The following is a 22,119-nucleotide window of genomic DNA, read 5'->3' as shown; positions in this document are numbered from 1 at the left end:
TACATTGTGGGGCGCCTGGGTGGCGCAGTCGGTTAAGCGTCCGACTTCAGCCAGGTCACGATCTCGCGGTCCGTGAGTTCGAGCCCCGCGTCAGGCTCTGGGCTGATGGCTCAGAGCCTGGAGCCTGCTTCTGATTCTGTGTCTCCCTCTCTCTCTGCCCCTCCCCCGTTCATGCTCTGTCTCTCTGTCCCAAAAATAAATAAACGTTGAAAAAAAAATTTAAAAATAAATATACATTGTATATGAACATCCTTTTTCTAGTATACAACTGGCAGCGTGCTATGGATAACTGGTGAGGGTGTGAGGAATTAACCTTTTATAGGGATGCAAGGAACAAGATTTCTGTTTTCCCACCCTAGCCCACTGAATGGGTTTTCCAGGAAACAGAAACTTTCACTTTATTGAAACGTTTTAAAGTTTCAAAATATTTTAAAGTTTAATAGTTTTAAAATGATTTTGAATATAATAAAATGAATTTTCCTGACTTCTTGTGCAAATGGTACTGATAAAATGTTTTTTTTGGATAACACAGAATCACTCTTGGCAAGATACTGATATTCTCTCGAGAAATTATTTGACACTATACTTCTGGCACAAACTACTGTTTTTTGTTTGGGTCTTTTACATTTAACTCTTACTATCAAAACTACTGTAACTATGACTTCCTTGCCTGCCCTGCCTCTATCAGATTCCACTCCCTACTTCAAAGTCTCTACATGCGTAGCTTCTACCCTATAGACTGGGAGGCTAAATTACTAAGCTCATTTGAGTTCTATGTAAAGCAAGAATAAATTCTGAGTAAGAATCTGTGTATGACTCCTCATTCATTCAGTAGATGCTTCTAAGAGAACACTGTCCATCGACAGATATATGGATAAAGATGTGGTATATATACTACCACATGTACATACCACATCTATACAACGGAATATTATTCAGCCACGAGAAACGAGGAAATCTTGACATTAGTGACAACATGGATGCATCTTAAGGGTATTATGCTAAGTGAAATAAGTCAAAGACAAAAACTGTATGATATCACTTACATGTGGAATCTACAACAAACTCAACAGCAAAAAGCCAAACTCATAGAAACAGAAAACTTCCAGTTAGAAGATGAGTAAGTTTTTGGGATCTAATGCATAGCATTGTGATTATAGTTTAAAATATTGTATTTATATACTTGAAAGTTGTGAAGAGAGTAGATCTTAAATGTTCTTATTACAAATAAGTAATTATGGGATGTGTTGGAGGTGTTAGCTAATGCTACCCTGGTAATCATACTGCAATGTATAAATTTATCAAGTCAAGTGTACATCATACACTTTAAACTTACACCATGATATATATGTCAATTTTATCTCAATAAAGTTGGGAAATATAAATTTTAAAATGAACAAACAAACAAAAAAACAGGTAGTACCCGAACTTTGACATGTTTGGGTGGCTACTTTTTTTTTTATTTTTTAAGGTTTATTTATTTTTGAGAGAGAGAGAGCGAGCGAGGGGAGGGCAGAGAGACAGGGAGACACAGAAATGGAAGCAGGGTCCAGGCTCTGAGCTGTCAGCACAGGGCCCAATATGGGGCGCGAACCCAGGAACCATGAGATCATGACCTGAGCCGAAGTCAGACGCTTAACCGACTGAGCCACCCAGGCACCCCTCTTTTTTTTAAAATGTTTATTTATTTTTGATAGGGAGCGTACACATGCGTGCAAGCAGGGGAGTGGCAGGGAAGGAGGGAGACAGAGGATCCTAAGTGGGCTCTGCACTGACAGCAGAGAGCCCGAGGCAGGGCTTGAATTTATGGAACTGTGAGATCATGACCTGAGCCAAAGTTGGACGCATAACCGTCTGAGCCACCCAGGTACCCCAGGTACCTGTCTACTTTTAAGCTTATATTTGTTCTTATTTGATAAATATGTTATCAAGTCAGTTAGGCAGTGTCAATACTAAGAGTGTATTTTAAAACAGACTGTAAATAAGAATATTCAAGCACCATTTAACATAGAACATAAAGAGCTTATTATCCCATCATGCCCATAAACTAAGTGAATTTGACAGTAACAAGTATGCAATTTAGCATCGGCATGAAGGAGAATATAATTTTGACAAAAGACAGTTTCCTATTGTCTTTTCCACAAATGCACTTATTTCTAAGTAAAAATGTGGTAGAAAGAGCCCTGAACAAGATAGAATCTCATCCAGAGGTTATAAAGAAGCCACCACCAGCTTCGACTGGCTGATGCAATCTTTAAAAACAATATTTAAATACCTTTAGATGGAGCAAGCACACTGTTGCCCTCACCACTCCTACTCAAACTGTTTCACTGGGCCCTAAAGACAATCCAAATTTGAAAGCTGTGTCCTTTGCTGAGTCACATCTTTAACTCGATTGACTATTAAGTGGGGATTCCTTCTGTTCTACCTATTGCACAGGGATATTAGGCAGTAAAATGATCTATTACATTATGAAACAATAAAAACTTTGGGTGAGAAGATGGTACAAAAGATCAAGTAAAGAGATTGCCTAAATTAATCATTAATCAGTATACTTAAAATTTGGCACCAAGAACAAGAATACACTTGATCTTAGCCAAAAGGCAGAGAAGCAATGAGAACAAGAATAGAATGATTAAAACACAGATGATTCAAAATGTCATTTTCACAATTGAATTTCTGTTTTTTCTTCTCTAAATTTTAATCAAATCCAATAGCAAAAAGGACCCAACACTTACTTTACTTCTGCCATCTTTTATCCCTTGGGTAGAGTTTTAAGTAACAATAAAATGGCCCAGGGGGAAAACATGGGAGCAAGGAGAAAGATTCCCAAATAATCTAAAGAAGAGCTGAAAAGAGGTTGTGACTACAAAAAAAAAAAAAAAAAAAAAAAAAAAAAAAAAAAAATTAAGATCTTTGTCTTGGAGCAGACCATAAGTATCGATTATCTTTGTCCCTACTAATGGGTACTAAAAATATAATTTCTTTTATCTTTTCTACCAATACTAGACGGGTGGTAAAAAGTTTGGTAAAGGATAAAATTAACATAGATTTTTAAAATTCAAGCCAATAATTACTTACTGTATATCAACTCTGGGTCTAATACTGTAAGGATATAACAGTAGATTATAGCATTACACCTGTCCTCAGGGATATTATCCTTAAAGAAAGACACAAAAAAATGAGAGACAGTAGAAAAACATTTGAGCAGAACACAATCATGTGTCCTACTATTGCAGTTAACTCCAGAGTTCAGTAACTACAAAGCCCACATACTTGGAATCTTTAGTTCATTAAATTCAATAGGTTGTTCTGTGAATCCATACCTTCTTTTTAAACACAGTTCAAGTCTAGAGTCTGTCAACCTTGAATATGTCTTTCAATTCTCCACCTCCAGGAAACTGACAAAAACATTATTTGCTGTGCTTAACATTTAAGGGATGAGTCAAGCTTTCCCTGGAGATCTGAACTTTTGGCAATGATTTCCTCCCCAACTTTATTGTATTATTTTTATGGCATGTCTAATACGCAAAATGTCTATATTATGCCCTGCACTGTGGATATTTAGGTGAATAATGCACAATTCCTACTACAAATTCACAAAAAAAAACACGCATAGTTTTAATATAATACAGCGAAATACGACAGAAATGTGTGAGGTATCAGTAGGATATAAGAACACGTACGTATCAGGAATGGCAAGCTATCACTAAGATCAGAAGGGCACATATCAGTTTTCTCCATTGTTGGTGATGATAAGTTTGATCATTTGAGTAAGAGGACAGCTGCCTGAGTTTTCACTGTAAAGATATCTTTGCCTCTTTATAAACCTGGTGGAGAAGGAAAAGATGGGTAGGAGGGCGTAGAATTTCTGGAAAAAATGGGATCTAGCCAGACAAAGCAGAGAAGAAGGGGTGAGAACACTAGGCAGAAGGGAGAGCAAAGCACCAAGCTGAGAAAAACTAGAGCATGGACCTGGAGAGACAAGCAGGCCAGAGTCTGATGTGTCTAAGAAGTCAGCCAGGAAGATTATGAAGGGCCTTGAAAACTGGTTTTAAGGAGATTATTTTATCATCTAGGGTAGTATTCTCCAAAGTATGGTGTGCCCTGGGATGCTGGAGAAATTTTAATTGTCTTTTAAAATGTCTACACTTTTGTGTACATTTCATAAGGTGACAATATTATATGTCTATGACCCATTAACTGAAATCAGGACCCTAAGAGAATGACTGGGGTGCGGGGGGTAGGGGACAGAATGAAAAGCTGTTTTACTTACTAAGCACTGAGAAGCACCCAGGAGAACCTGTTCAGCAGATGGCTGTACAAAAAACTGCAGATCTGGGGAGGGGACTTTGCCTGGACAGGTAGACTGGGGACAACCACTGAAAACATGAAAGAAAAGAGCAGTGGACCAGTCGCAGAACTCTGGGAAACACTAACATTTACAACAATGTGATTACTTGTTTTCAAAAGGAAAATAGCACAAGGAGCAGTTTTTGCATTTTTTATTTAAAAACTTAAAAGAGCTCTCAAATACTAACAGCTGGTCCTTACAGTTTTTATTTGAGAGAGAGAGAGAAGGTGGGGGTGGGGGGAAAGAGAAGAGAGAGAATTCCAAGCAAGCTCTGCACTGTCAGCACAGAGTCCGAGTGGGGCTCAAACTCATGAACCATGAGATCATGACCTGAGCTGAAACCAAGAACCAGATGCTCAGCCAGCTGAACCACCCAGGCACCCCAGTAATAACCGGTCCTTACTATTTTCATTGATGTATGAAAATAAGGCTCAAGTCTACCACGAAGACAGTGGGGGAAGGCGGGGGGGGGGGGGGGGTGGGGGTGGGGAGGAAGGCTTCTGCTAGTAACCAAGCAATAATTCAGAATGAAAAAATTGCATTTTGTTACCATGTGGGGTGGGACAGTCAAGAAAGATTTTAAAAGTGTACTACGAAACTCAGACATGATCACAGTGCTGGGCCAGAAAAAATACAAAGTGAGCCTGTAATGCCTTGTGTCAAAAAGCAACCATTTCAAGATTGAAAGGGACATATCAATAGCACAGAATGGAATTAGCCTAGAAGGGGGCTCTCCCTTATCAAATTTGGGATGATTTGGACGCCACAAAGAATAATGAACTTTAACACACCGAATATAAAAAGAAACTGTGAGTCCAGTAATATTCAAAGTATGACAGAAAGAAAAATGGAAAGCAGTTCTTCACAAAAAATGTGAGGTAAAAAATGTAGAATGAAGGGCGCAATTAGAAAATCCCCATGTTACAACTCCTATTCAATAACTGACTCAGATTAATAACCATCAGTGAATGTTAAAACCGTTGGCTTACTAATATAACGCTGTATGCTAACTATACTGGAATTAAAATTAAAAACAAAAAAGACACCAAACCGTTGGGATATTCACATAGCCTCACAGGTTCCATCTTAAATGAAAAAGTATTTTATGATGGAAACAGAAGACAGCTATGACTTTAACCAAATTTAGCTTCACCAATGATGGGACAAACTGGTATCATGTGACTCCCAATGTTATACAAATGGGAGGTACATATCATCCAGGCAATATTGTTAACTAGCCTGTACTCTTCCAAAATGTATCAGAAAAGATTTACAAGGGGAAAAAAAAAAAAAAGGGCAGGGAACTGCTAGAAAAGAATGAAAGGAAGGACTCCAAACCCAGCGCATGAACTGTGCCTAAGTTCACAATAAAAACAAAACAAAAACATCTAAAGATATAAAGGATATTTGGGGAGCAAGTGGGAAGTAGGGATTGTATGTTAAATATTACTGAATCAACATGAATAAATTTATTCGGTGTAATCATAGTATTGTGGTTATGCAAAAAAAAAAAAAAAAAAAAAGTCCTTGTTCTTAGAAGATACATGGTGATACATCCAGTGGTAAAGAGGCATCAGGATGACTAAATTTATTTCCAAAGGGATCAGTAAAAAACAAAAACAAACCAGAAAAAAAGAAAGAAAAAAAGATAAATACATATAGACAAGATAAAGCAAAGGTAACAAAATACATACAGTTGGTGAATTAGAGAAACAGATGTTCATTGTACTGCTACCAGTTTTTCTGCAGTTTTGACATTTTTCAAAATAAAAGTCAGGAAAAACAAAGTAATCAATGTGTGACTAATATGTTATAGTTGATTTTACTTAGACGAATATACTTCTCATAAATGACTTAATACTTAAAAAAAAGCCCACCATGAAATCCTTTCCCATCAAAGCTAACCAAGCTAAGAGGCTGACTAACAGGACCTCTGGCTAGTGTCAGCAACATAATTTATTTTTGTGTTTTTCCTCATGAATCTAGGATCACTTACCTGTGAAATGAACAAACCAGCAAAACACCTATACCATTCAACCACCTCACTAAAAACAATTTAACATTGGAAAAGCTGTAATCTTCTGGTTTTAAAATAATTTATTTCATAGGTCCGTTTTAATTTCATGTCTCAGAGCATACATTATTTAATCAAGAGGTGCTGGACAGAGATTGTAAAAAGGGAGGAAACATTTAGGATAAGAAACTGCCTCAATTCCATTAGGATTTGATCCTACCTTGTAAAGTCTTGCTAGGATAAATTTCTATCATACTTCTTTTGTGCTTACAAAAAACATTAACTTCTGAATTTCCAATGTTGTAAATAAAAATTTTTACAATTAAGTATGCATTCAATTGACACACAAGGCAACCAAATAATTGTCATCAACATTAGCATAATGTGTATTTCCTGTCACTGCACTAACATTAAACTAAACTTCAAACCACAAAAACATTGTGACTAACATTAAAAAGGCAAGCTGTAAGATACTCAAAGCTTATAAAGGACAAATTGCACATGGTTAAGATGGGACATCATTTGACAAGGGCTGGTGTTGTGCATACGGCTGCTTTTTTTTATAAGAAGGCCACCGGCAAACAGGGCAACAGTGTCGGCCCCCAGCCAACCACATCACAATGCAATTCTGATGGAACACATGACCACAAGGCAACCCCATTAGCAAACATCCGTTTTCAAAATTCTCTAGGCAAACAACACATTCAGTACAGTGCAGCATATCAGCAGGCCAAGTTAACCAATCAGGCTCCATATCTTCATTAGCATTATATAATCCATATGACCTCCCCTTCTTTTCGTATGGGCTGGTCTGACAATATTTATTGGCACATGAACAAGCCTCAGCATCACAGTGACTTGCTCTTCCTGGAGAATTGTGAACTATGCTTTCTTTATCTTCAAATACTTCCTTTTCACTGCTAAAAGTGTCTGTGCTCTCGCTGTCTGAGTCATTTTCAATATCTTGAGAACCCTCCGACATTTCCTCTTCAGACTGGACTCCAAGACATTTAAATCGCCACATTGGCAAATTTTTAATGTAATCAGTTGGTATCAGAGGGTGAAGCCAAAGGTCAGGGAAAGCTAACCGCTCCAAGAATAAGTCAGGGTCTTCGTCCCAATCAGATTCTATAGGAAAGTTCTGAAAAGAAGCAATCGGGTGGAAGAGGTAGCTGGTGTACCAGTCCCACAGACTTGATAACCATTCTAAGTTATTGGCATTGACTTCATCATTGTTGCTGTTGCGCCGTCTCTTCTTCTCAAAGTAATCAATTAGTAAACCATGTCCAAGGTACGTACTGAGAAATAGGGCCGGGTGGGAAGAATAGAACATCCAGTCTGCCCTTACCCATGAAGCCAGTGTGGTTGTATTAGAATATCGCAACAATTTTAAGCTATATTCATAAAAGCTATCTAAGTAAGGGAGCTGTAAAAAGCCCAACACAGGTAGCCAGGAAATAATTAACAGAGAGTTGTATGTCCCTAAAGTGCTTATGAGAACCACAAATCGCTTTATGGTTGCTCCTTGTGTGATAAATAAGTCCATCCAAGCCATAAGATTAACTAGAACCAAGCTCAAAACAAACAGATCATTTACTTCAGGTTGTAATGAGCGCAAAAATGAATCCATAGCCTGAAGGGATATAAATTCACCTGTGTGATTTCCATATCTGTAAATTCCTTCAGGAGTTCTAAGAATGTATGATGGCATGTTATATACACCAATATCTGTCATAAAACTCTTGTTGTCCCAATTTTCCACATTAACAAAAATAAACTCCACTCTTCCGGTAAACTTTATACTTAGTGCAGAGAAAAAAGCTGGGGGTTGGTCAAGGTTTGCAAATAGGTATATTTTTACCCAATATTGATCGCTTTTATTCCATTCTTCTTTCAAATGTTCAGCATTATAAATGGTTTTGATCCGAGAAGCTGCATGAGCAGTTATCCACTTAAAAATGTGCTCCACTTCAATCTTGCGTCCGCTATATTCTTTAAGCATGACTTTCCCTTTAGAAGTGCTCGTTTGTGGGACAGACATAATGAGTGTAGATCGCAACCAGCCTCGTCTCCTGCAGTATCTGTAAGAGAGCAAACCAGAAGTAACAACTAGGCTGGTAGATCAGCTAGCTTGCTCATCTTCACTGTTGTGCACCTTGTTTCCCCCTAACAAATTTCTTTAGCACCTGAAAGATACTCTTTCCCCCAAACCAAATAACCTCCAAATAATCAAAAGTAGTGCCAATACCTGGCAGTTGTACAAGAACAAAAGCAAGCTCTCTTTTTGTTGTTATTGTGCTTGTTTGTTTTTGCTTCATATCTCTGTATTTCTAGTCTTTTGAAGAATAGCCTTTAGTCAGGGAAATCAGAAAATACTTCAGCATCTATTATGTACCTACTACTGTATTATGTGCTTATAGGATCCAAAGATAATAGGAAAATAATTCCTGCTCACAGAAAATTGAAAATACTATTAAGGAAACAGAAGTATAAAGCTACATATATTCAATTACTAAATAATGTAAAAGTTCAAAAAAAAGGAATAAGGAGAGTCTGAGTTGGTGAAGATTTCATGAAAGGTTTGGGAATTGAACGAGGTCTTGAAGGTGGTTAGATTCACATGGGCAGAGAAAGACTAGGTTACCCTACATGCCAAGTCCCTGACTCAAATGCAAGATGCTTGAGGGGAGGAGCCATGCTGTGCCCATGTATTAACCCAAGCCCTCACCAATACCTGCCCCACACAGGCACTGCTACAAAGTAATCCATACGAAAACTCACCTAGGAAAGACCAAGTCCCATACTTTTTTGCATTCTCTCATCTCTTTAATGAAAATCATGAGGATGAGCATTTAATACAGATGAAACAAAGTTACGTTTTCAGATTAAGAAGAGATTCGGTCCGGGGCGCCTGGGTGGCGCAGTCGGTTAAGCGTCCGACTTCAGCCAGGTCACGATCTCGCGGTCTGTGAGTTCGAGCCCCGCGTCAGGCTCTGGGCTGATGGCTCACGAGCCTGGAGCCTGTTTCCGATTCTGTGTCTCCCTCTCTCTGCCCCTCCCCCGTTCATGCTCTGTCTCTCTCTGTCCCAAAAATAAATAAAAATAAACGTTGAAAAAAAAAAATTGAATGCTTAAAATATTTAAAAAAAAAAAAAAAAAAAAAAAAAAAAAAGAAGAGATTCGGTCCAAGGATGAGTACACACAGAAGAATTTAACTAAAATTAAATCACTTGTTTAGATTTATCCAGTGTGGTCATGACTCCAATCCTTTGGAAATGGACAAGTTCTTGCTATACTACTTGTGACATCACTCTCTCCCTAAAAAACTAGATGAGGAATGAAAGGAAATGCTGGAAAATAAAAACAGCTGTTGTAGGACAGTGTAGAGATTATAAGTGAAACATTTTCCTTTTTTAAAAATATTATTTTCTAAAAACCTACCATGTGGAATTTTATGATATGTAAATTTACCTCAATAAGGTTGGAAAAAAAAATCTACCATGCAGATAATTTGTTCATTATAGATTTGTAATTGGATGGTTATAAATACTCAATTTCTTATTTTGCTATTCTAAATACTGATATAAAAATCATAAGTGTTATGCTTTACTTAGTAAGCATGGATTACATTTTATTTAAACAAGCACACTACACATTTACATGATCAGACTGAAAGTCTCGACATGTCATAAAGTTTCATGATGACAATACAATTAATTGTATTTCAGGAATTTTGTGATATAACCTAAGGTAAGTGAAGACACCATGTTATGTCATAAAGACAAGGTTAAGTAATGACTCTGAGAAACTATCTGGGTGACTCAGAATCACAGACCCCAATTCAGCTTCTTGTTGAGTTGATATACTTCCTTAACAAGATAGATTCCATTAATGTCAATATTGGTTTTTTCTTTTTTTTCTTTTTGTTTAAAGTTTATTTTGAGAGAAAAGAGAGGAGGGCAGAGAGCGAGGAAGAGAGAGAGAATTCCAAGCAGCCTCTGCACTGTCAATGCAGAGTCCGATGCAGGGATCAAACTCACGTCAGCCGATTAACCAACTGAGCTACCCAGGTGCCCCAATATCAACATTGCTTTCAGTGAAATGGATTGAGAATTATGAATTCCTACAAAGAAAATATCTTCTATCCCTTAACACTGTATTTGTATAATGCAAGTAATTCATTGACATGAATTCTATTTTTTCCCTCTACTCCCAAAAGCAACAAGTCAAATAGGTAATTGCCTTATTTACATCTTAAAAAGCTTTAAGTAGCTTTAATTCTTAAATTTCATGTGATACTTGTGATGACACATTTCTGCTCTTGGTCATCCTTTCTATCTTTCTATAACTACCTCAGGGAATATTGGCTTCTTAGTGCCATATATTAAATGACAATTTTTGTGACAGAAAACCTTATTGTGCAAAACAGTCAAAGAAAGTCTTAGTGTACACATTTCTTCATGTAAGAAAACAAATGTATTCTGCGCTTTCAGTTCAGAATTAAGTGACAGCTTTAAGGTTTATCTTTCCAGATAGAATTTAAGAGTACCAAGGAAAAGAAAATGTCATATGGTCATCATATATCTTTTGAATTCAATCAGGTTTTCCTGACTTAAAAAAAAAAACTCTAATACTTATTTTTTTTAATTTTTTAAATGCTTATTCATTTCTGAGAGACAGAGAGAGACAGAGCATGAGTGGGGAAGGGGCAGAGAAGGGAGAGCATGAATGGGAAAGGGGCAGAGAAGTGAGACACAGAATGTGAAGCAGGCTCCAGGCTCTGAGCTGTCAGTACACAAACCGTGAGATTATGACCTGAACTGAAGTCGGTGGCTTAACTGACTGAGCCACCTAGGTGCCCTAAAACTCTAATACTTATAAACACCAGGCTACTTATATTTACCTAAACATTGCTCTGAAGAAGTCTAACAAACAAAAGTATATCATATCAATTTTAAAATTCTACTGCTAAACAGAAATAAAGACTAATGTACATATTTTAAAAAATAATTTTACATTACCTTATACTGATATAAAAACTTTTACTGCCAATTCAAAAAAACACTTTTTTAAAAATTCAAATAAATTCAATGACAATACCATGAAAATAACTTCTAGTTCTTAAAGTAAACCTTTTGAGATCTCTTAGAGAATCTGAAGATTAAAAATGATAGAAAACAGTGAGTTTGCTACTCCAGTTTCTTGCGTGGGATGTGTACTTAAAAAGGAACGTTAGTGGGGTGCCTGGGTAGCTCAGTCAGTTAAGTGTTCAACTCCAGCTCAGGTCATGATCTCGTGGTTCGTGGGTTCAAACCCCGCATCAGGTTCCGTGCTAACAGCTCAGAGCCTGGAGCCTGTTTCAGATTCTGTGTCTCCCTCTCTCTCTGCCCCTCTCTCACTCGCGCGCTGTCTCTGTCTCAAACATTAAACAAATATTTTTTTTAAAGGAACATTATTATTTGTTTACATAATGTGGTTTCTTCAGACAAAGTCATTGCCCTCCCTGGCCTTCCAGGTTCACTGTCCAATCTCCCCTTTATTTTCCCTTCTCTGCTTATTCCACAGGCCCCCTGCCCTTCTACTCTCACATAGGTCCTCCTGATCCCTGTTTGCCACTCAGCTCTTGCAATTCCAATGTTCTCCATCTGCTCTTTACTATCCCCCATCTTTCCAGCTGCCCAAAGACACACCCCACCTTGTTTTCTACTTTAGAAGGGAAAGGGAAAGGAAAGAAAAGGAAAAGAAAGGAAAAGAAAAGGGGCACCTGGGTGACTCAGTGGGTTGAGCATCTGACTCCTGATTTTGGCTCAGGTCATGATCTCACAGTTTGTGAGATCCAGCCCTGCGCTGGGCTCTGCACTAACAGTGCCCCTCCCTCTCTGTCTCTCTCTCAAAATAAGTAAATAAACATTTAAAAAACATCTAAAATATTAGACATTAAAAAACCATTTAAACATTTAAAAAAAAAAAAAAGGAAAAGAGAACAGACCTAACAGAAGGCTTTTTAGCCCTCTATCCTATATTGCTTCATTGAGGAATGAGAGGTATTAGGGCCAGGCAAGCAGGGCAAGAAATTAAAATTGCTGCCACGGGCAGAGTCAGGTGCTTCCCAGAGGTGGTGGTCCTGAACGTTCTTAAGAGGAGCTAACCAGGTCAGGAAAGTACTGCTGTGCAATGGGACCAGCACATCGGAGGAGGCTGCCCTAGAAGCCACACCGGAGAGAAAACTCCAGTAAACAAAGCAAAATAAACATGGAGTAGAGAGTTTAGTGTTTATAAAAATCTGAAATTAAGATGACTCAATTGTCCAACATATGATTAAAACACTTGCTAAATAACACTATCTCCTGCCCAGTTATACCCTGCATTGACATTCTTTATGTTGTTGTTGGTTATTTATTTATTTTGAAAGAGAGGGAGACAGAATGAGCAGGGGAGGGGCCAAGAGAGAGGGGGATAGAGGATCTGAAGTGGGCTCTGCACTGACAGCAGAGAGCCCAATGCAGGGCTCGAATTCACAAACCATGAGATCATGAGCTGAGCCAAAACCAAGAGCTGGACGCTTAACCGACTGAGCCACCCCAGTGCCCCACCCGACATTGACACTCTGAACACACATTTCTGTATTTCCCCATTTTGTTCTTCTAGATCTCCCAAAATCCTCAAAAAAAGAAAAAGACAACCCTAAGCACAGCTTTTATGGCAATAGTTCTTACTCCAGTTGTAAGATTTTCCCAATAAAAGTTAACATGAATATGATAATATCAAAACTAATGTAAGTAACTATGCATCAAGACCTTCATTTTGTGATGAAACTGAAGATGAAAAGTGCTTTTTTAATAACAAAAAATAATAGCTGCAATCAACAAAGAAAGCAAAATTTGCTCAAAAATGATCTGTTCCACCACAAATAAGAGGTGAGATTTTTTTTTTTTTAATTTTTTTAAAGTTTACTTATTTTGAGAGAGAAAGAGAAAAGGAGTGGGGCAGGGGCAAAGAGAGAAGGACACAGAGAATCCCAAGCAGGCTCTGTGCTTTCAGTGCAGAGCCCGATGCAGGGCTCAAACCCACAAACTATGAGACCATGACCTGAGCTGAAATCAAGAGTCAGACACTCAACTGACTGAGCCAACCAGGGGCCCAAAGAGGTGAGATTATTTAAAGATGAAAGATTTAGAGGAAAATATACAAAGGTAGTTTATATGTATCTCTTCACCATTCCTCACCTAGTATAGAATCAAAAAGTTTTTCAAAAGAAAAGCTAGAAAAATTTGTATTAAAATCCGCTAGACTCAATTATCATTTGAAATGATAAAATGCACTTTTGATGCATTTTGTTTCATAAGATTACACCAAAAGAAGTCAAACACTGCTATTTCCTTCAGTTTTTCATATTAATAGATTATATGTTTTCTGTTGTGCTTAGCTTATTTTTGAATTCTTTATTAATGTTATGTAACAATTTATATATAGCATGTGTTTAACCTTTATATTTTTGTAAATTTATTTTCACTTGATATTTTTTAGTATATTTGTAAGTTACAGTGTCAAAATACATTAATTAGTTCATTGATTTTTTAAAAAATCAATTCCGGGGCGCCTGGGTGGCTCAGTCGGTTAAGCGTCCGACTTCAGCCAGGTCACGATCTCACGATCTCGCGGTCCGTGAGTTCGAGCCCCGCGTCAGGCTCTGGGCTGATGGCTCAGAGCCTGGAGCCTGTTTCCGATTCTGTGTCTCCCTCTCTCTCTGCCCCTCCCCCGTTCATGCTCTGCCTCTCTCTGTCTCAAAAATAAATAAACGTTAAAAAAAAATTAAAAAAAAAAAATCAATTCCGAATATTTTTCAATAAAATAGTGATGTCGATACTGACTTTTGGCATTACCTGAAAAAAAAAAATGAAAATATTGGCACTATCGTTTGTTCTGGTATTACAATCACTAGTGAGGGTAAGAAAGATCTCTCACTCAGACTCTATTTGGGAATGATGGAATCAGACCAAATGCAACTGTCTTTGATAAACGAAGGACAAAATTACAACGATCTGCTTTTCATTAAAAAATTAACACTAAGGCTGTTTTGGACATTTCGACAAAAGGCGTTGTTAGAATATGATCAAGACTCTGTGGCAAAGATGAGAATGCAAGCTTTGTGGGAAGACGGGGAGACTGTGAGTTAGAAGATACAAGAACTTTCCTTCTTCTCTCCAACTCCTAGGGGATCCTACACCCTATGGTGTGGATCACATCCTATAATACCAGTAAGCAAAACAATCTTGAGGCAAAATGAAGCAAACATGAGCCTAAAGGAGAAAAGGCAGGAAAATATGCGGTACAACAGTAGCACAGGAGGGTTTTCTACATACAGTTAATGGGCTTCCCACTGGGGCCACATGTAAGTAAGTAATACAGACAGTTATATTACTTACATTAGAAACTACCTAATGTTGTGGGGTTTTCTACATATACATCATACACCCCCTCCTCAGCACTAAACACAACATGCTATATATGCTAATCTTTTATTAAATATTTACTGAATGGATAATTAAATAATGAATACTTGTAAGTGAAAATTTGATGGCACTAGAAGTTGAAATAAAAAGCACTTGAGGGGCGCCTGGGTGGCTCAGTCGGTTGAGCATCCAACATGGGCTCAGGTCACGGTCTCATGGTTCGTGAGTTCAAGCTCTGCATCGGGCTTGCTGCTGTCAGTGCAGAGCCCCCTTCAGATCCTCTGTCTGCACCCCCATTCCTATCCCGCTCTCAAAAATAAAAATAAATAGAAATAAAAATTAAAAAAGCATTTCTAAGAAATAATGTAATAATGAAACAAGAAATAACATGACAGATGAAATAGTGGAGATGATGACAAAAGAACACAAAAATGCCTGCAAGGATTCTTATCTGAGAAAATGGGAAAAACAAAAGACAAAACAGTAAAGAACAGAAAAAGGACAGGTAGAAAGGGTACATGCCTGATTTAAAAAAATGAAATTGAAACAGAACAAACTGAGGGTTGATGGGGGGTGGGAGGGAGGGGAGGGTAGGTGATGGGTATTGAAGGGGGCATCTTTTGGGATGAGCACTGGGTGTTCTGTGGAAACCAATTTGACAATAAATTTCATATATTAAAAAAAATAAATACAAAAATACAAAAATGAAACTGAATCTGAATTTGGACACTGGGATTAGGGAAAAGGGCACATCTAGGGGCAGCTGTACAGCAGATGGAAATGAGTGTCCACATGTAAACCAGAAGTCAGAATTATGACAAAAGATTTTGATCAGCACAAAGCTATAAATGTGCTGAAGTCTCTTTGGGAAGAAAACTGAAACAAAAGGACTGAAGACATACTCTTAAGAGTCACCCCCACTAGGAAGAATATGGAAGAATGGGATAGAGACAGAAAGACATCTCAGAAAGGAAGTAAGTAACTGCCAGTTTATCAAAAACTATTTATCAAGTGCCTGTGTCACCCAAGCGTGCTAAACATTATGATTAGCTTTCAGTTCAAATAGGCTTCTAATATCATGGTCTTCATTGAGTGAGACAATTCTGGTCAGAACTCAAATTCTAAGAATTGCCTAACCAACTCACCTGGGGTCACTGGAACAATTAAAGGTGCCTGTACGTATTCCAAATCTTGACACCTTTTTCACCATTTTCTCCCAGTGGATTTTACCGACCAAGGGACTTCTGTCATTTGCTATGACCTATTCTCCCAGAAACAAAAACAGAAACTTTAATTACCTAAAATGAAGTCAAACCAACCACTTATATCTATAATGTATCTTCACCCTTTGCAAAAAGATTCTGTTCTGTTCTATCATCATTGCAATTCTTGCAGAAGGAATAACTGTCCCGACTGAAAAGGCTTAAAACATTGAATACAGTGCATTAAACTTCCACACTTTATGGCAGTTACATTGAGGGGAATCAAAATCATATTAAAAAGCTAGCCACATCCACCACCCTGATTCTTTAGAAATAAGTTACAGAGGAAGAAAATGGCCTTTGGAGTCATTTCTCCACCATGAAAATTTTAAACAGTACAAATAAAGCTTACTAGAAATGATCACATGTGAGTTCAAGGAGTTCAAATTTCACTTTTTAAAAGTATAATTATGGAGCCAAGAGTCAAACATTTGTTTTCTATTAAACTATGCTTTGACTAAATCAATACTACTACTTCTACAGCTTTTTCTTAACAATCACGAAAATGTTCTAATATATAAAAAGAATTACCGCAATGAATTCTACACTCTTGAACGTCTACTTCAAATCTGCATATAGCTTTCAAACACAATTAAGATTGGGAGAAGTACAAGATTTAAAAAAAAAAAAGAAAGAAAGAAAAAGGAAAAAACTGTAAATTAACCTTCAAAATGTGTAATGACATCTTTCTTGGCTTTTCTAATCGTTAACACCTTTTCCTTTTCTTCCCTAATCTTCCTGCTTTGAATGAAGGCAGGACTTCAACACAGATACCAATAAAAAACGAATTATCTATTAAAAACAAAACCACAAAAACAACTAAACGGGAACTTAAAGGGAAGCCAAAAATGTCTAAAGTCTTCATGAACCATCTGTTTGATTTATTTTAAGCCCAGGGTATATAGGCCAAGTTTATTTTCACAAATGCTATGCAGCTGATGTTATCTAATTGAAAATTACAACACAATACTCTGGGGTCCTTCCTGGGAGGAAGGGCCAGTTTCATGGTCACAAAGCCTTCAGGAAGTGAAATCCCAGGTTATGTGTGTGAAATAAGTGCCAATAGTCCACTCCCTAGGAGATGCAAGAGCGGTCCAGCTACCTCATGGTAGCCTTTCTGCTGGGAAGCCTAACAAATTTCAAGGGCAGCAGAAAGAGAGTACATGGTGGTGACAAGTGACTTGAAATTCACTTTATGTGCAGACAGAACACTGTCCACTAACCCCTGCCATATACCACTGCTACTATCATCCCCACATCTACAGAGACGTACATACACACCTAACATTTTGTAACAACTCTGATGCTTAATAAATACACAAACACATACACAATTTAGGGCACTAAACAAATGGTTTTGATAGTGCTTTTCAGTGAAAATAGGTGGTCTTATTGAGGGAGAGAGACACCAGTTATTATTTAAATGTTCAGATGGTGGAGGTAACCAGGGAAAGGGCAATCTGAGGACATGAAAGCTTTTTCTGAGGTTTATATGTTACCCACTAAGTCTCTACTTTCACGTTTTTTTCATGGTCCAAAATGGCTGGATATATTTTACATGAATAACGAGGAAGATAAAGCAAGGCAGATATTTCTTTTCTTTTTTTTCCCTACTACTCAAGAGTCAATATGGTAGGTGCGTGTGGGTGGCTCAGTCGGTTGGGCATCCAACTCTTGATCTCAGCTCAGGTCATGATCTCACAGATTCGTGAGTTCGAGTCCCACATTGGGCTCTGTACTGACAGCGCAGAAACTGCTTGGGATTCTCTCTCTCCCCCTTTCTGCCCCCTCCCACGCTTGTGTATGCACGCCCTCTTTCAAAATAAATAAATAAGCATTAAAAAAAAAAAGGGGGTCAATAATGGTAGTTCATCTTTTCATCAAGTAATCAAAGAAATCTTGAGCTTATTTTCCAGATTACTGAGAAGGATTGAGAAGTCTCTGTGCAATCATATCACCATACTCCCTACTTTTTAAAAGAACTCTTTCCTAAAGAGCTTCCTTTTCATTCCCATTTCCCAATCAAGGCTGTAAATAACCCAAAAATTTCAGGTCTGTGTTTATAATGACATTGCATCAAGGGGTTAAGAGGTTGCTTTAGTCAATGTAAGGTATGGCCCTGAGTCTGGGGGCATCCTTCAGTGAAGATCTTATCCACCACACACATATCTTTTAGATTTACAAGAGCTCCAATTCTAGAAGAGGAAGTAAGAATGAGAGGAGGCAGTTGTTAGCAGGCACTCCTGGTTATAGCACAGACAACACAAGTCTGTGATCAGAGGTGGGAACATCTAAGCAGGTATGTGACAATGTTTACCCCCAGGGCCTTATTTATTCAGCAAGCTGTTCTAATACCTGCTTTTGAAGAGTTTAATGATCCCTAACAGAGAAAGCCACACAAAAATGAAAACTCCCCCAGGCATTCATTGCATGAAAGCATTTTGTTTGACTCTGCAGTTATATTTATGTAGTTAGAAACTGCTCTGTCCAATGCTCTATATAGTTATATTACTCAACTAAAGGTCTAGCATAAATTAAACTTTGTAGAGGCTGAATGAAACCACCACTAAACATTTTAATATCTTCACACAATAACTCATCTGGCTGAGTCACATGGCACAATCAAACATTCTAAGCCTATTACTACTGGGTCACACCAGTAGGAGTTCCCAACTTACAGCTCATATCCAAAAGTATGCACCATGATTCTGAGTGGCACTCACACTACTGGTCTTATTAAAAGCAGAGACATACTCCTCGGCAGTTCAGGAAGGATGTTGTGTTCTCTGTGGGGAATATTTTCAGAGACTAGAAAAAAACTAGATGAAAGTACAGCCTGAGTTCCAAGTCTGGGACAGACTTGGCAGGATAGGCTGGAAGTGAAAGAATCTTTCCCTCCCCCTTCCCAGGGTATCTGCCTAACTGGCATCCCCACACTGGCTCACCATTGTATCTCCTGCAGCTAGTATAGTGCCTAACTCATTTGGGTACTCATTAAATATTCATGCTGAACTAAACTGTTTCCGCTTTTTACAGCTTAGTAACTTCATTCTTCAACTTTTGCCTATACAGATTCTCTAAAGCCACCAAGTTTTTGACATCTACTGTAAGTCCCTTCCCCAGCAACCTGTCATTTGGAATATTTTCTGGACAAATGCTAGCGTAAATAGTACTTTGCTATCCAATTACATATCAATGTTCTTGACCCCAGTGAGACATAAGGACTTCTAATTCAATGAATTTAGAAATATACTTTTTCCAGAAAAAAACTACCGTAATTTTCCCAGGTTCCACTTCACTGTCTGAAGAGTTCTTTATCTCTCAAGATGCTAGCATCAATATAGATGATCTAACTCAGCTGGGAAAGTTAATCATATACTGAGATTTTTACTGATCTACACATTTTAGTAAACCAAACTGTAAGCTGTTTTATGACACAGGCTATAGGTTATTCGTCTTTGTGCCCTCAGTGCTAATCACAAGGTTCAGCTGGCACACATTAGATTTCAATAAATATTTGTTATATGGTTGGATGAATGGATGAAACCAGTGGGTTTGCTGGTACATGTTTAACAATCAGCCCTCCAGAAGAAAAAGGAAGCTCTGATTTCTATTACTTGCTGATTTCCTTGGTATAAATACTCCCATATGGCCAATTTCAAGTTACCAATGTGCTATCTCTAAACATGGAATTGGGAAGAGATCTTAACAGTCACTCTTCATGAAGCAGTATGAGCTGGCTCCAGCATACCATGCATGGAACTACGCTGGACAGCATGTGATGCTAAGTGCACATATTTTCTGATGTCCACCTTGTGTAGTCCAGTTTAAAATTACAAAAAAAAAAACCCACCTGGGGCTCAGTTTACTGTCTATTTCCTTCCACATGTATTATAGGTATTACACTGGTATAAGGAAAAAAAAAAGCCATATATTTTTGCCTAATGTTTACAGGTGGGTTTTATTAGTAATCAGAGTACCTGCCATAGATGCCATACAGCATCTAGACTAAATTAAGTAACACAACTCCCCAGAACAGGAGAGCTGTGCTGTGATATTTTCTGCATCTCTCAATATTTCATTTTATTTATTTTTTTTAACGTTTATTCATTTTTGAGACGGAGAGAGACAGAGCATGAATGGGGGAAGGTCAGAGAGAGAGGGAGACACAGAATCTGAAACAGGCTCCAGGCTCTGAGCTGTCAGCACAGAGCCCGACGCGGGGCTCAAACTCACGGACCGCGAGATCATGACCTGAGCCGAAGTCGGACGCCCAACCGACTGAGCCACCCAGGCGCCCCTCAATATTTCATCTTAATAAGGAGTTTCTACTTTCAAAATCATAGACCAACTTTTTTTTTTTTTTTTTTTAAATTTTTTTTTTCAACGTTTTTTATTTATTTTTGGGACAGAGAGAGACAGAGCATGAACGGGGGAGGGGCAGAGAGAGAGGGAGACACAGAATCGGAAACAGGCCCCAGGCTCCGAGCCATCAGCCCAGAGCCCGACGCGGGGCTCGAATTCACAGACCGCGAGATCGTGACCTGGCTGAAGTCGGACGCTTAACCGACTGCGCCACCCAGGCGCCCCCCAACTTTTTTTTTTTAATGTTTATTTATTTTTGAGAGACAGAAAGAGCATGAGCTAGGGAGGGTCAGAGAGAGGGAGACACAGAATCTAAAGCAGGGTCCAGGCTCTAAGCTGTCAGCACAGATCCTGACACAGGGCTTGAACCCACAAACTGTGAGATCATGACCTGAGACAAAGTCAGCCACTAAATTGACCAAGCCACCCAGGCGCCTCAATCACGGACCAACTTAAGTAAATACATGCAACTTGTATAAAACCATTAAAAATGGAGACAAGTTGGGAATGCAAGCTGGTGCAGCCACTCTGGAAAACAGTATGGAGGTTCCTCAAAAAACTAAAAATAGAACTACCCTACGACCCAGCAATTACACTACTAGGTATTTATTCAAGGGATACAGGTGTGCTGTTTCGAAGGGACACATGCACCCCACTGTTTATAGCAGCACTATCAACAACAGCCAAAGTATGGAAAGAGCCCAAATGTCCATCGATGGATGAATGGATAAAGAAGATGTGGTGTAAATATACAATGGAGTATCACTTGGCAATCAAAAAGAATGAAATCCTGCCATTTGCAACTACTGGAGGGAGGGATGGAACTGGAGGGTGTTATGCTAAGCGTAATTAGTCAGAGAAAGACAAATATCATATGACTTCACTCATATGAGGACTTTAAGAGACAAAACAGATGAACATAAGGGAAGGGAAACAAAAATAATATAAAAACAGGGAGGGGGACAAAACATAAGAGACTCTTAAATATGGAGAACAAACAGAGTTACTGGAGGGTTGTGGGAGGGGGGATGGGCTAAATGGGGAGGGGCACTAAGGAATCTACTCCTGAAATCATTGTTGCATTATATGCTAACTAATTTGGATGTAAATTTAAAAAGAAATTTAAAAAAAAGAAATAATGGATGAATTCAAAAGCATAAAAAAAATGGGGACAAGTGATTGACAAAAACAAAACTCAATAGCATTTAATTATTTCTTTGGTATCTTCACTAGCTTTCTTTATGAGTAAACAGAAATAAAAGTTTTTTACTAGACAGAAATAAAAGTTTTTCACCAGAACAAAATAAATGGCACAGTGGTTTGCCATGTATTTTACCTTTAGAGTAGAGTCAAGAAAGGAATAAAGGGGTTAGAATCTCCCCCAACAAAGCTTTGTCTAGAAACAAAGATAAACAAGTTTTGTAACAGCTATTAACTCTTTTTAGCCAAACAGGAAATAGAGTAACGTGATACTCTGGTAAATATTGACCCAAAGTTTTACTTTAAATCAGGTGATGCTTTTCACTGCTACCTCAATTCTAGTGACGTTAAATTCCTTATGATGGGGATAAAGCCAGTAGGGAACAAATAACACAGTCCTTCCTTGAACAAAGGTCAAAAAGAGAAATAGAAACGTTAAGATAAGGATAAACCCATAAACCCCACAACGCA

At 38.1% G+C, this 22,119-nt stretch overlaps 1 protein-coding gene across 3 annotated transcripts in view; it reads right to left on the bottom strand.

Moving 5' to 3' along the window:
- Nucleotides 1-22,119, bottom strand: part of LOC112864346 (E3 ubiquitin-protein ligase RNF103) — a 110,809-nt gene that overhangs the window by 80,832 nt on the left and 7,858 nt on the right. Inside the window, exons 1-3 of one of the 3 annotated variants that reach the window (XM_086700651.1) lie at nt 18,762-20,169; nt 15,967-16,082; nt 6,434-8,449 (exon numbers count right to left, since the gene is read on the bottom strand). The exons of 1 other annotated variant lie outside the window; for it this stretch is intronic. In XM_086700651.1, the coding sequence (XP_086556777.1) occupies nt 6,874-8,449; nt 15,967-16,031 (1,641 nt within the window). In that variant the 5' untranslated portion in view covers nt 16,032-16,082; nt 18,762-20,169 and the 3' untranslated portion in view covers nt 6,434-6,873. Of the gene's footprint in view, nt 1-6,433; nt 8,450-15,966; nt 16,083-18,761; nt 20,170-22,119 lie in introns of those variants that run through there. One more of the 3 variants, XM_086700650.1, reaches the window with a different exon arrangement.

Source organism: Puma concolor, chromosome A3, assembly GCF_028749965.1.
Source record: "Puma concolor isolate L17-30 chromosome A3, mPumCon1.1.hap2, whole genome shotgun sequence".
NCBI lineage: Eukaryota > Metazoa > Chordata > Mammalia > Carnivora > Felidae > Puma > Puma concolor.
Note: the sequence above shows the minus strand (reverse complement) of the source record. Positions and strands in the feature narration are given on the sequence as shown.